The sequence below is a fragment of the Aulonocara stuartgranti genome (assembly GCF_965226115.1).
Source record: "Aulonocara stuartgranti genome assembly, chromosome: 19".
NCBI classification, from domain to species: Eukaryota; Metazoa; Chordata; class Actinopteri; order Cichliformes; family Cichlidae; genus Aulonocara; species Aulonocara stuartgranti.
In genome coordinates, this window is record NC_138955.1 from 32141935 (window position 1) to 32158325 (window position 16391).

The 16391-nt window shown below is 41.6% G+C and overlaps 1 protein-coding gene across 1 annotated transcript in view; it reads left to right on the plus strand.

The window, feature by feature from the left end:
- nrxn3a (neurexin 3a) overlaps positions 1-16391 on the plus strand; it is a 206829-nt gene that overhangs the window by 166658 nt on the left and 23780 nt on the right. The window contains 2 exon segments of the mRNA XM_082515716.1: positions 12046-12227; positions 13019-13190. Of these exon segments, the coding sequence (XP_082371842.1) occupies positions 12046-12227; positions 13019-13190 (354 nt within the window).

Consider the following 16391-nt stretch of genomic DNA (forward strand, 5'->3'; position numbering starts at 1 on the left):
ATAGTCATATCGATATTGAACCGTTCGATACAGTGCTTTCGGTTCGGTACGCATATGTATCGAACAATACAAAATTTTTATTTTATCAACTTTCCTTCTGACGATGCTGTCTGTGTTGAGCGCTCAGTGGATCTGCGTTCGACTACTCCGCCTAGGCTGCACTGTCGAGCGCAGATCCACTGAGCGCTCAACACAGACAGCATCGTCAGAAGGAAGAGTGCAGGGCAAGCTAGTGAGACAGAAGTTAAGCTCTCCTTGCAACATGGCAAATTGAACCTCCCCCACCCTCATTCAGATCTGGCATTTGGAATTATTTTGGTTTTCATGTGACGTATGACCCTGAAGGTAAGCGCGTCATGGACTAAAGTAAAACAGTATGTTGGATGTGCCACGCAATGCTCAATTACATGGGTGGGAACTAGTGTGTTAGCGCAGTTAGCTCGTTAACGTGTTGGCCGTCTAGCCCCATGCACGGGGCGATCAGGGGTAGCTCGTTAACGGAGATTTGCCGTGTTGTGGCGTTAAGGTCATTTCTAAACTTCCTACAATAGCCCGAAGGAAAAATATATGTCAATGCTTTTGCATTCTTTCAGAAATGTAGCTGGGTAATTATGTCATTGGCATCGGTGAGCCACTGTCATTATGTGACATATTGAAATCGCGTTTGAATTTGCGCTTTTTTGCTTTCACTTTGCAATCGCGCGAACTGTGTATAGAGAGCGACAGCACTGATTGGTGAGTGATGATAATTTGTGCACCAATTCCTCTGACATCGTCTTATCAATCGTTAGCTTACTACGCAAAACATAACAAGTGAAATCTCCGGCAGCAAGCTTAAACATGTGAGAGGTTGATCGCGCAGAGAATCGCTGATTCTCTGCTTACCACAGAGCTTACCACAAAACGGAAAAGTTATGACAAATCAGACAAAAAGAAAGTGCAGCTTTATGGTTTCATGGTAAATGGCCTGTATTTATATAGCGCTTTACTAGTCCCTAAGGACCCCAAAGTGCTTTACATATCCAGTCATCCACCCATTCACACACTGGTGATGGCAGCTACATTGTAGCCACAGCCACCCTGGGGCGCACTGACAGAGGCGAGGCTGCCGGACACTGGCGCCACCGGGCCCTCTGACCACCACCAGTAGGCAACGGGTGAAGTGTCTTGCCCAAGGACACAACGACCGAGACTGTCCAAGCCGGGGCTCGAACCGGCAACCTTCCGATTACAAGGCGAACTCCCAACTCTTGAGCCACGATCGCCACGACATTATTTTGTTTCATGGACTGCAATATGATGAGCTAAATAACCAGGGCTGCACATAAGTGGTCCGCAGGTGCACATTCGCTGTCAAAATAAAAAACACGCACAAGGGTTAGGGTTAAATTTAAAAACTGTACTTTTGAGTTAAAATATATATTTATAATTTTAATAAATGACAAATTAAAAAGGCATGAACATTTTTTTTGTATCGAAAAAATATCGAACCGTGACACCAAAGTATCGAACCGAACCGTGAATTTTGTGTATCGTTGCACCCCTAATATCTATATGTCAGTACTTGCTAATGGTGGTAAAAGTGACTCATAAATTTAAAGGTGAATGGGTTTCTTAGAATCTCGACAGTCTCTCTTATTTTACCCTGTCTATGTTTCTTCTGCCACGTCTGTCTTTCTTGCCTTCCTGCCATTCTTTTATTTACATTCTGCCTCACTATAAACACTCCCTGCCTTTTGCTGTTGTGTTTTTACCATTCCAACTCAACCCTCTCTCTCTTTTTACGGCCTTTGTCAATATTTACAACAGGCTGTTCACTTCTATATTTGCATTTGCTTCCACATGCTCTTGTCCTGACATCACTCTTTTACCTCTCTTTTAATTTTGCTATCTCTCTCAGCACCTCTAAAACACCCACCCCTCCAACACCTCCACCCCATTTCCTCTTTATCTCTTTCACTCACTCTCTCGCTCTCTCACTCTGGGATGCTCTGGCACCTAGATTACAGATCATTGCTGCCGCCTTCACTGAAAGGCAAATATCAATGAAGGGTCCACACTAAGATGGACAATGGTAAACAGCAGAAAGGATTTTCTTCTTTAAATTGTAATTTATTGGACACAAAATCTTTGAGGAAAGGAAACTGAAACAAAATCAAGAGGACCACACATGACCAAATCTCTCTGCAAACTGGAGAAGATCAAGAGGCAGGGAACAGTTCTCTTTCTCTCTGTGACTTTGAAATTCCTTTCCGAGAGAAAAAGCAGAGATGAAGGGATAGTCAGAGAGATGGGCAGTGACTAAAGTGTAGCACATGAGGAGCAGGTGCTGAGTTGGAAAAGGGCTGCACAAGCTAATCTGCAAGTTGCGTTCAGAAGAGGCTGCAAAAGATATTCATTTGCATTTCGTCACTCACTTGGATGAGTAACGAAACATTTCTCCCACTGAAAACACTACGTCCAGATCAGCAGAATCAACTTATCTGCATTCGTTTGAGTCCTTATTTGCTGCATTTGAGGATTAAAACTGTTTCTCTGTGACTGTTTTTCTCAGGTCAACCAATTGCATCTCTCAGATGTCTTTTGAAAGATCTGAGAGTGAGGTATCGTCTTTTAGTTTTTTAAATTTTCTCAGTCATGACAGTTTTGCTGTCTAGAGCCGTGTTTCAGTTTATGTCTACGTGAACTGTTTGGAATCATGTGCCCCACTGACCTGTTACCTTCGCGGGGTCCCATTAAAAGGTTTCCATCCCAAGCCTCTGGACTAATTGCTCTCTATAAGAGTGCCTGGATAGGATGGCTCATTCTGGGATGTATTGCTGGACCTTCCAAACACAGTTCATCCCCATCAGGGAGGTTAGAGAACTCCAGGAGCGCCACCAGACCTCGGGTGGAAAAAGGCTTGATTGCTTACCCCGAGGAGCTACACTTAGAGGTGGCAAGGCACCACTCCACTTCACCCGTCTCCATATATAGATCTCCACTATTGCTAAAGGGTGGTCACAGTGAGTATCAAAAAACAGCACAATAACATTCAAAGAACAGGGAATTCAATTTCAAATGTATTAGTAAAAATGTGAAACTCTAGTATGAACGGCTGCCATCAGTTAGCAGTATAGTGAATAGTTCTTGTTCTCCTTCCTGTTATCATGGACACTCAGGTTTCCAGCCTACATGAATAAAACTTCCTCAAGCCTCACAATTAAAAATGTGTAAATACAATTCAAAGATCTATAACAAGCTGCACATTAGGTTGTTGCTTAGCTACTTTTTTGCACAAATGTTATAAATAAATCTCTATCCACAAATACATACCAAGGTCATGTACATCATACAGAATATACTGTTAGGTCCAAGACTTCAGCATCCCCTGTCACAGAAGTCAGACATCACAGAAAACACGGCCAAATGCAAAACGAAGAAAGAGATAGACAAAGGTGTTTCCACTTTATCGTCATCGCTATTTTTCTGAGCAATATGTGATTTAGGAATTTGTCTTCAATAAGTAAAAGTACTTGTTTTCTTCCTGTAGAATACCATGGTCAAATCACATTGTATAATTAACATCAGCATGAGCAGTGTGTTTTTGTGCAGAGGCATTTTTCTGTACTGTCATCAAACTGGTCTCCCAGTCAGGAGTCGAAAAGAGTTCTTTTTTCTCCTCTTGTCCCTGACGTGTCTCCCTGTTCTTTTTGGCGCACATGCAGCCTGACAGGAGCTTCCATGTGGTACTGAGGCAGGTTACTGACTGGTATTTGTTGGGACTGGTCCCTTCTGGGGGTCTTTGGGAATCAGAATTATCCAGCCTTCAGTTAGCCATTCTGGGTGTCTCTCATTGACTAGCAGCTGGTTCATGTGTACTGCCAGACAGTCATGGAGTGCAGTCACCTTCTTCAGCCAGTAGACGTGAACCATGTCAGGGCCTGGTGCTGTCCAATTCTTGGACAATTGGATGTCTGCCACTGAGCATTGCCTTCGCTACTCTGTTTAATGATCACAGCAAGTCTGAATCAGACCACACTGTCTTAGATTTAATCTGGTATGACTGAAGCACAACAGATGGACAAGCAAATACTGTACTTTCAAATAGACTATGAAATTCAAGCCGAGATGATGAAATTGTGGTTCACTAAGCCAAAGCGCAAGTTCAGTACACGCTACACAATTAAACTACCAGCCTGACATGACAGTGTTTTTATGTACAAATGTGTCATGGTCCTGGGTCTTTTGACCCAGCGTTTTAAGTTTGAGTTTATTTTGTTCATTAGGTTATCTAAGTTCATTTGGTTATTAGACTCCTTGTGTTTTCTTCTCCTGTATTTAAGCTTCCCCTCACCCTTCGTGTTTCATGCTGCGTGTCTTATGTTATCAAGTTTGTGTTATCATGCCTAAGTGTTTCTAGTTCTTATTATTTCCCCCTCCGTTTCCAACCATGTTAAATCTCCCCTGCTCTTCATGCGTTTCATGTCTGTGTCTTACGTTGTCAAGTTCTGGTTGTCGTGTCTAAGTCTGCATGTTTCCTGTTTTATTTTGAAAAGGGGTCTTGTGTTCTGTGCTCATGCGGTTAGTTTTACTCTTGCCTGTGCATCATTATGTTTATCCTAGTCAGCTGTTTCCTCATGTGTCTCCACTTCCCCTAATCACCTCCTGTGTATTTAAGTCCTCTGTTTTCAGTGTGTGATTGTTCAGGTCGTCTGTTGTCCACGCCATGTTTCCGATGCCATGCTTCCAAGTTTCTTGTCTAGGTTTTTCTTATTGTTTGTTTAGATTCCCCAGTTTAGGTTTGTGTTAATTTTGCTTCAGTTTGCCTTGCCCTTTGTTTGTACCTTTTCTACCAGCCATATTAAACGGCTCGCCTTTTGTTAACATTTCAAGTTCTGTTCCCTGTTCCTTGGAGTCTGCGTTTTGGGTCCTTTTCTCAATTCATACAGTCTGCTCTCGCCAGACTGTGACAGAACGACCTGACAATCACACACTGAAAACAGAGGACTTAAATACACAGGAGGTGATTAGGGGAAGTGGAGACACATGAGGAAACAGCTGACTAGGATAAACATAATGATGCACAGGCAAGAGTAAAACTAACCGCATGAGCACAGAACACAAGACCCCTTTTCAAAATAAAACAGGAAACATGCAGACTTAGACACGACAACCAGAACTTGACAACGTAAGACACAGACATGAAACGCATGAAGAGCAGGGGAGATTTAACATGGTTGGAAACGGAGGGGGAAATAATAAGAACTAGAAACACTTAGGCATGATAATACAAACTTGATAACATAAGACACGCAGCATGAAACACGAAGGTTGAGGGGAAGCTTAAATACAGGGGAAGAAAACACAAGGAGTCTAATAACCAAATGAACTTAGATAACCTAATGAACAAAATAAACTCAAACTTAAAACGCTGGGTCAAAAGACCCAGGACCATGACACAAATGCACATAAAGCAAGCATATAGCAATGCAGCTCATCTTCACCACCTTCTATAACTTAATCAATGCTCTAAATGTTTTCTTCAGTCTGTTTGAACCCCAAAATATCATGTCAGTAAAGCCACTCTCTGCTGGGATTAAGACAAAGGGCTCTGTGTCCAGTTAAACCAGGGAAAGATGCAGTTTCTGACACCATCCCAGATTGTGTATTTAGGATATCTGTAGACACACAAGGTTCGGTTTTAAGCCCCCTGTTATTTTCACTATATATTCTTCCCTTAGGCCGGATCATTAGCGGTTTCAAAAATATTTCCTATCATTTATATGCGGACGACATCCAATTATACATTTCTTTTAAATCTTGGGAATTCACAAGCTATCCACTCTTATGGACTGTCTTAAGGAAATTAATCTTTGGATGACAAACAATTTCCTGCAGCTGAACGCAGACAAGACCGAGTGCTTAATCCTAGCCCCAGAGAATATCAAGCCCCAGATTAGTCAACATCTGGGTGCTTTTTCATCGTCGATAAAAGCCACTGCTCGGAATCTTGGGATAATTTTCGACCAATCTTTGTCCTTTGACGTTCATATTAAATCCGTGACCCGCTCCTGCTTTTTTCACTTAAGAAATATTGCCAAACTCAGGACTATTGTCTCCACAACCGAACTGGAGATGCTTGTCCACGCCTTTATTTCCTCCCGGCTGGACTATTGTAATGCACTTTTCTCCTGCGTATCTAAGGCCTCACTAAATCGGCTCCAAGCGGTTCAAAATGCTGCAGCAAGGCTTTTAACCCACAGCAATAAATTTTCCCATATCACTCCTATACTAAAATCCCTGCATTGGCTTCCGGTTGAGTATAGATATAAGTTTAAAATCCTCACCTTTACGTTTATGTCTCTACAAGGTGAGGCCCCCATCTATATCTCGGAGCTTCTCCAGCCCTATTCTCCAAAGCGGACTCTTAGATCCACTGATAGCGGTCGTCTATCTACTCCACGGACTCGTCTGAAAACAAAGGGGGATCACGCTTTTCAAACCCTGGCTCCAATACTGTGGAACGGTTTACCCTCCTCACTACGCACCATCGACACGGTGGCCTCTTTTAAAAAACAGCTTAAAACTCATCTGTTTAGACAGGCATTTGGGTAATGTTAATGCGTAATATGTTGTTTTATTTTATATTTATATTGTACTATTGCTTGTTTGATATGCTTTTATTAGGGGTGCAACGATATTCGTATCGATATTGAACCGTTCGATACAGTGCTTTCGGTTCGGTACGCATATGTATCGAACAATACAACATTTGTAATTTATTTTATCAATTTTCCTTCTGACGATGCTGTCTGTGTTGAGCACTCAGTGAATCTGCGTTCGACTACTCCGCCTAGGCTGCACTGTCGAGCGCAGATCCACTGAGCGCTCAACACAGACAGCATAGTCAGGAGGAAGAGCGCAGGGCACCTCCCCCACTCTCATTCAGATCTGGCGTTTGGAATTATTTTGGTTTTCATGTGACGTATGACCCTGAAGGTAAGCGAGTCATGGACTAAAGTAAAACAGTATGTTGGATGTGCCATGCAATGCTTAATTACATTGGTGTGAACTAGTGTGTTAGCGCAGTTAGCTCGTTAACGTGTTGGCCGTCTAGCCCCATGCACGGAGCGATCGGCGGTAGCTCGTTAACGGAGATTTGCCGTGTTGTGGTGTTAAGGTCATTTCAACGAGATTAACCTGAAAGCACTAGTGGGAACACAACGAATATGACTGCACATTTACACCGACATCATCCTAGTGCAAAGACAAAAACAACAAGCATGCTACTAACTTTAGCCGAGTCATTTAGACAGCTGTTAGCACAGGATTCTCCTTATGCTGCTGAGAATATAGCCCAGAAGAAGCGGATAGTATAGCTTTTATTTTGGAAAGAGACATTTCTCTGTAATAAACTCTCTTTTCCAAAGATGAGTGATTCCTCAATCAGATACAGGGCTTGCAATATCGCTAGCCCGACGTCCTGGAGCTAGCGATTTTTTCAGTCGGGCTACCAAAATCTATCTCTTCCCTGCCCGTCGGGCTATTGTAGGAAGGAAAAATATATGTCAATGCTTTTGCATTCTTTCGGAAATGTAGCTGGGTAATTATGTTATTGGCATCGGTGAGCCACTGTCAATATGTGACATATTGAAGTCGCGTTTGAATTTGCGCTTGTTTTTTTGCTTTCACTTTGCAATGACAGCACTGATCTGTGAGTGATGATAATTTGTGCACCAATTCCTCTGACATCATCTTATCAATCGTTAGCTTACTATGCAAACATGACAAGTGAAATCTCCCGCAGCTTACACATGTGAGAGGTTGATCGCGCAGAGAATCGCTGAGCTTATGTGAGTGCCTGTGTAAAAGCAGCAGGATATATATTTTAGTTCTGCTGAGCCAAATAAGACAGGTCAGGGTGAAGAAGTGACAGCCAAAGAAAAGCTTACCACAAAACGGAGAAGTTATGACAAATCAGACTATAAGGCAAAAAGAAAGTGCAGCTTTATGGTTTCATGGACAAAAGAATTTCTGTGGCTGCAATATGACGAGCTAAATAACCAGGGCTGCACATAAGTGGTCCGCAGGTGCGCATTCGCTGTCAAAATAAAAAACGTGCACAAGGGTTAGGGTTAAATTTAAAAACTGTACTTTTGAGTTAAAATATATATTTATAATTTTAATAAATGACAAATTAAAAAGGCATGAACATTTTTTTTGTATCGAAAAAATATCGAACCGTGACACCAAAGTATCGAACCGAACCGTGAATTTTGTGTATCGTTGCACCCCTAGCTTTTATACTTCCTTTATGTTGCTATATTGTTTGTTTGACATGTCTTCTTGTGAAGCACTTTGTAACAGCGTTTTTGTCTTAAAAAGTGCTATATAAATAAATTTTACTTTACTTTACTTTACTTACATGGAGATGTCTGTGAAGGTTCTCAGTCATCCAGGTCATCGTAGTCAAAGGAGCTTGAAAGAAAAGCGTCTGGACTTCTTTAAGTTGCTTGAAGACGTTTCACCTCTCATCCGAGAAGCTTCTTCTGTTCTAGGTGGAGAGTCCCAGATTTGAGTTTCCCCCCAAGAGGGTCAATGGACCCCATAATGATCCTCTACCTAATCACACGAGCCAAGGTGTGAAAGTGGGTGTGGGTCACAATCAGCCAGGGTTTCAGGTGAGCTCATTGTGAAACCTGGCCCCACCCTATCATGTGATGTCCTGAGGTCAGATGGCCCAGGATGTGAGTGGGCGTTAAGGCGTCTGGGAAGGGATCTGAAAACTGGATTATAGATGGCAGAGAGTTGGTGTCGTAAACCCCGCCTCTGTTCAAAGATGGTCGCTCACAGTGGACATGGATGCTTCTTTCACTCCTCTTTCAAACCAGCCACATAGAGATCTATAACATTTCCCATGTTTACATAGCATTAGCATTTTAATATGTACAAAGGTTCACATATACTTCATACCAGAACCAAGAAAAGTCAACACAGAACTTGAACATGTTGCAGTTCAGCCATTTGATTCATGTTACAGCTCATGAGTGAATGAACACGGTGTGGTAAAAGTACTTTTAGAAGTACATTTTCCCAAACACTTACATTTAGTTACATCTGTTTAAATTTACTTGAAGGGTTAGGGGTTGCCACCTCAGCATTCAGTCAACTTCCACAGAGTCTTGCTGATGACCTGCTTGTCTTCAGCATCTAGCTAGCTCCACAAAAGAGGAGCAAGCATAAAGTGAGTAACGTTTTTTAAGTGTCAGGTCATTTTAAATGCAGCATTTCTATCAGCTTAACAAACATCAGCAAACACACAAACTGAGTTTGTTGCACAGTGTGTTGCAGCTAAAGCTCAGATTGTGGTCATAAATATTTTGTACTTGTAAATCAAATGCGTATTTGTGTACTGAGTTTTGTAACCTTGTAAACCAAAATATATGAAAATTTATGTTTGTGCATTTACAGATGAATATTTGTGTTTGTAAAAAATATTTACACAAGTTACAATTTTTTTTTAAGGTCTGCTTACAGGTACAAAGCAAAAAACTCCATGTAAAACTCAGGTTCCCTGGCTGCATGTGGATTTACACTTACACATACAAATTTTGACCTGATTTTTCTTCCTTTCAGCTGATTGGTCAATGTCATGTCTCAATGCAAGCTCTTTGCAAGCTCCTTTGACTCAATGTCATGTCAATCACAAATTTAACAATCCAATCAGAGAACAGATGGGTTTGGCTGTTGGAGGGGGGCGTTACTGAGAGCACAGTAGGTTAACTGTGTTATTTAAAGGTTGCATGAAAGTAACCTGCAGGTTAGTGCAGGATAAACCGGTTAGTTTGCTGTGCTGTACGATCTACTGTACAATATAAAGCGCCTTGAGGCGACTGCTGTTGTGATTTGGCACTATATAAACAAAATTGAATTGAATTGAATTGCTGTGATGGATTTAAAATAAAGTGCTGTGTTGGGCTGGTGCACAGTAGCTGTGGAGCTCATGGTCAGAGTTCAGTTACGTCAAGTATACCAGATCCTTCATTCCAACTCCATACTGTCTAGTATAAAGACAGCAGTCTCTACAAGCATACTGACAGTATCCTGTCAATGCAGAGTATGGAAACCTTCCAGGGCAGTTCATGGAACCTCAGAGCCCAGATCACAGCCTGTACATTAAAAAAATCTACTGGAGCTCTCGATAGAAATTATTGTGACTTGTGATCCTTTTCCACACGCTGAGCCACTGCAACCACTTTTAGGATTCCACCATGTGCTGAATCTTATTGTAATCCCATTCCCTACTGTGTTGGGAAGGTTACTTTTAAAATGTATTCCACTACAGATTACAGATTACATGCCCCAAAATTTTGTAATGTATTCCGTTACGTTACTTAATAAGAGTAATGTATTCTGGATACTTTGGATTACTTAATATATTATCATGATTTTTACAACTACATGAATGTACTATTGCTGTGATTTATTACTATTACTGAAGGTTACTCTCCACACCAACACCAACTAGATGTTTAAATCTTAATGTAAATGAGTAACAGTAGGTGGACATTAGGTAAGGCTGCACTTTTTGCAGCGATCTCGTATAGAAAACTATTCCACGCGTATATAAAACAGGTCCGCGGCTCCGAACCGTAGTAAAGGGACCTCTGACTAATACGTCGGGTTCGTGTCGGCTCGTAGCTGAAAAATAGCTTTACTTTGTTGTGTGGGTCAACTTTGCTAGCAGAGACAGAGAGAGGCGTTGAAAGGCTGCTCCAACTGAACTTATTGTTTTCAGAGGAAAACAGGAACACGGTGTACAGTCGAGTCTTAATAGCTTACTTACAACTGGGCTCGTCAGGCACTCTTCTTGGCTGCAGTGGTTATTATTATATTTACATGCTTCCAGCTCCCGTTTTTGCTCGATGACAGCTCGTACTTTTCCTTTTCCTCCCTCGCTCACAGACACATAACGGGTACAGCAGTCCATTCTCCCTGCAGCACGGACTACACTGCCCATCAGGCTGCATGCTTTAGGGCGATGCCTGTAACACTCTGCTATTGCCTTCATATTAAATCAGTTTTGTGAATAATTTTTAAAAATATTTCTTCAAGTCATTATGCGAACCGCAAGTAGAGACATGGGCCGCGAGATTGAGACACAGACATCAGAGCCTCTTAATGCGTTTTCTATTTGGGTTTCCAGCGGCGTGGAATTACCAAAAACAGAGAGGGCATAGCTGAACATATGAAACAGGAAAAGACCACCGTGTAATCCATTTATTTATACCATTATACCACCTTTTTAACCGGTAACTGTAACGGAATACAGTTACTCATATTTTGTATTTTAAATACGTAACGGCGGTACATGTACTCCGTTACTGCCCAACACTGCTGATCATGTTGTACTTAACTGATCCAAGCTCAGTACATTTGTCAGAATTAAATTTTATGCTGAAAAAAATGTGGTTTTCCATCTCCTAATACTACAAGGTTTAGTTAACGTTTCACAAAAATAGCTGGTAGAAATGTCCTCCAAAGAGCTACTTACTTACGTTCAGTACATTTAAAATATTTCACTTTTACTTGAGTAAAGAAGTTGAATCAGTACTTAAACTTTTACTGGAGTATTTTTAACAGTAGTACTTGTACTTCTACTTGAGTACAGAATGTCTGTACCACCTCTGCTATTTTTCGCCAGTACGTGTGTCAAGTTCACGTATCTAAGTCTGGTCTCATGTGTACAACTTCCTCTTTTATTTTGATAGTCCTCTGTCTGTTGCTTGAGTCTTCCTGACCCCAATGGAATTAGCATAAACTATGATCCTTTAAAAAAACTGGTGGTAAAAGCAGCCCAAGCACAGAACCTGTGGGCACTCTTTGTACATTAGTAAGCACGTTGAAGCTGAGCTTCTATTTAGTGTAAACATGTCATTAAGTTACCTCAACTTCTTGTTCAAAGCTACCACGATACAATTTACAACACTTAGTGAAAAGATGCAGATCTACAGTTAGCAGGTCTTTATTTTCTAATTCATGATTTCTCCTTGTTTTGCTCAGCGGGGACAACATACATCTTTGGCAAAGGTGGGGGCCTCATTACATTCAATTGGCCAGCCAATGAGAGACCAAGCACCAGGACGGACAGGTTGACTGTCGGCTTCAGCACCTCCCTGAAAGATGGCATCTTAGTCAGAATTGACAGTGCACCTGGTCTAGGGGACTATCTCATGCTGCATATAGTAAGTTCAACTCAAAATATTGTCCTTGAATAATTTGTGATTTTTTTGTCCTTTTATTGAGTTTTTGGTTCCTTTTTTTTACAGTAAAGTAGATTCATAGTTTTATCCCCCAGCATGTTCCACAGGCTTCAGCTGTCACAATATGTGGATTTTAGAGAGAAGGACACAGGACTATGTATACAAGAACTCATTACTTGTGAAAAAGAGAGGGACACAGAGGACAATGAAACACTAAATATTTAAACTGATAGAAATTAACATCACTGAGCCCTGCTCTCAAAAACTGACATAGATGTAAGACTGTCTGTGAAGCTGGACCGGGAATCCCATCAGCAGTATGTCAGCAGGGAAAATAGGTCAATGTGTGCAATGGCCCAAAAACACAAGCCAAAAAAAAGAGAAGGCTCAAAGGAAGAGATGCCGCACTTTCCTCCCTCACGTCATCTCACTGACTGGATTACTTCTCATTACAATTTAAGAAATCCGAAGCCCGACTGTAACAAGGAGACTTTTTCCCCTGCAGACATGTTGATGGAATGTTAGGATTTCCAGTCGTCTTTGGTAAGACGCAGCTTTGGTGTGATATGCATGTAGTAACCTGTTATGTAGTACTGTTTGGCTCAAACAGGCTCTCCTCCACACAGTCCTCATTCATAAAGTGCTTTACAAACCCAAACATTATGGCTAACAGGCGGATTTTACCGTTGGAGTGCAGGGGTCCGTGATGTAAATTAGCCTTTATATGTGTAGTGTTTCACGTCCTGTTTGATAACTCTTTACTCTCATTTCAGCAACAAGGCAAAATTGGAGTGACCTTCAACATCGGCACAGTGGATATCAGCGTGCAGGAAAGCAGCACCCCAGTGAATGATGGGAAGTATCACGTTGTCCGTTTCACCAGAAATGGTGGCAATGCTACACTGCAGGTGGATAACTGGTCTATCAATGAACATTTCCCACCAGGTACAGTATTAATAAATCTGTCAGCTGTTAAAGAAAAACAACTGGTATTAACTGGTAATAATGATGCAGTGGGGTTGTGTCATTATGATACGAGATCACTGGGCAGCATGTGCTTCAGTAACATCAGATTTTAATTTCTAGCATAAAACGGTGTCTAACATAGTGGGATTTATCTGTGAGGAGCGAAACACATTACGTACTACCATACTGCATTAGGGATGTAACTCTGTAGACTTTGGATGGACATGTTAGACGCGTTGTCCTAAAAGTAAAGACAAAAAGAATGATGTTCCAAGCCTCCATCAGGATTTCTGACGATTGCTGTATTAGTGCTAAAGTTCAGGGCCCCTGCTGCTGTGATGGTTTACAAAAATCTCCTTTCATTTGTAACCCTTTTACATGAGTGAAGAGCAGAACTCTGTTAGCAGTAGTGTTTTTTATTCCTGTGTTTGCTCCAACTGTCTGAGATAATTTGATATCCCAGATCGCACTTTGAAAAAGCACAGATTGGCAAATGATGATTGCTGTGATTCGTGCAGCCTGTCGAAACCCAGTACACACCCACATACCATGGGGTGGTATAATGGAACTATGGTGACTTTATCATACTGACACAATGAGGATCAAGTGTTTGTGGAAATACTGAGAGGAAGGAGAAAGCTGTAAGAGTCAACATAAAGTCTTCTGACCAGTGACCTGTTATGGATAGATTGAGGATAGCATGTTCTAGTTTCTGAAACTGTGCTTGTTTAGGATGTGGCAGAAATGCAACCTAACATTAATTGTACACCTATGTGGCTCACTAGTGACCTGGTGGAAGTTAAGGGGTTAAGTCTGTCAGCTGAAGTATTTTCAGTGTCTCTTCTATCCTGTAGTCAAAGTAGTTTGAACAGTAAGGAAGGTATATTATCAGTTGTGTTTTGAAAATCTGATACTTATTGAATCAATAAATAGTCTTTGCATGAACCACATCCACACCTCATATTCCAGAGATATGAGGTAAATTCCATCTATGTCCATACAGAATCTCACAGCTGAAAAGACTTGGGAGAAATTTAAATAATGACAAAAATAATTGCCCTCATCCCCTGGGTGTTGGTATTTGTTCCTCTAGCTTGGGTCCTCTGAGAGTTTGAGGGCTCTGCTGTATCTTAGCTGTTCCTCTGATGTGCCTGCAATCTGCTGGAGCCATTCTTCCAGTTACGGGGTCACAACTCCTACTGGTCCTATTACCACTTGGCCACTTTAGACTTTACCTTCCATATTTGCTCCAGTTATTCCTTCGGGCCCTGGTACTTATGTATTTTTTGTACTCCTTCTTCCTGAAGTTACTATCCACTGGGATTTCCACATCACAGCTGTGGTATACCTTCTGTAGTTGAGGTCAGTCTGTAACTTCCTGTCAACTGTGGCAGACTTCAGCTGGAGTCTCAGTACCTGGCCTACCTTCTGGAGATATGTCCGGTATATCTGCCTGTCTGACACACATGATTAGGTTAGGGCTATCAGTGATGAGAACTTAGACATCACAGGGTTAACCTAAACGAAATGAAAGCACACAGCTAGAAAAGCCAGAAAGTTCTGGGTTTGAATCTTAGTGGTGCCTGGCTCATTGCTCTGGTTTCCTCCCATAGTCAGAAGGTTAGGTTAACCCTGGAGCACAGTTTCACGTGGGAACTAAATGAACACATGTAAAAGCATACAGTTATGTTTAGGGTCATCATTGACGATGACTTTGACTTCACAGGGTTAACTGGTGATAAGTGGTGGTAAGGTGGAAACAGATATAGATATAATACAGAGCTTTCATGTGGAGCTTTGAACATCACGTTTAAAACGTGTTATAGAAATGCCCATTAATTGTGTGTAACCATGTTTGGACCTTGTTCTGTGAGGTCTAAGTCACATAGGGCTAGGTTTGTCAGCTGGATGATGACTGTTTTTGTGTGACATTATATTAACATACAAAATTGTCACTATTACCCCAGAAACTACAGACAAATTAAATCCAGACTCTAGAGAGCGTCTGGCTGCAGGGCCTTGTGCAGACTGCAGAACAATTTCCATCACGTTCATGTCCAAGACAAAATCCCTTAAGTCAAATAGAATCCACTCTGGCACCCTCCTCTACTAGCCTGCGCCATCATTTGCTTCAGTGCTTTCGATCATTGATTCAGTTTCCCATGGGTAACCAGCACCCTGGAGTCTTGGTAACAGTGTGTTTGAGGCAAGTGTAACGGACAAATTGTTCTGCTGTTCTGGCCAACAACATTTCTGCCTCCAGGAAGGGTCTTTGAGTATAATGTTTTGTGATTCAGTGTGGCACTCTTTGTTAGACAAGCTTTCAAGTACTGAACTATTTGGCAGCGCTTCCTGGCACTTGCCCTGGATGGATACATGATGTACACAAGCCTTCCACAGTCTTTTCACAAGGCTGCAGTAGTGGAGCAGTGAGGTGTTCAAAGAATGGTGCAGTGCTGAGGGATGGGCCTTCAGTTTGTCCTGTAAACCTGTGCCTGTTCCTATAAACTCATCTCTTCAAATTGTAATATTTTAAACTGTTAAATTTTTTTATTCTATTAGATATAAGAATAAGATTTATGTAAGACAGTTTATATGAAGGGTAATATCTTATAATCTATAAACTCTGCTGGAGGGTAATCTATGTGTAACCAGTGTCTGCAATGTTTCTCTGAGCTTATCAGGAGACCTATTCGGTCATTTGTCCTCACACACATATGAACTTGAGGAACATTCCATGTTTAATCCATAGGGCCCACTATTTGAAGCTATAACAGTTTCAGCTCTTCTGGAAAGGCTCTTCGCAAAATTTAGAAGTGTGTTAATGGGAATTCTTCACCCTAGAAACACATTTGTGGGATCAGATACTGATGTTGGAGGAGAAGCCCTGCTTTGCAGTCTCTGCTGTTTGTGATGATGCTCTTATCACAAGGGTGTTGTATTGAGTTGATGCCAAGACTCTGTGCCGGCAGATTCTTCCACACCAGACTTCAGACACCAGCTCTTCCATGTCTTTATGCTTTGAGCACTAGTGTCTGACAGTACAGTCTTTTCCCGTGTGTTTTGAATAAACCGCGACATCTTAAAGGCCGGTCCATAAAAATATTGTCTTGAATTGAATACTTCTGGCAATATAATGCATGTCAAAGGGAAAGCCAGGCATCCTCACCAGTAAACCTA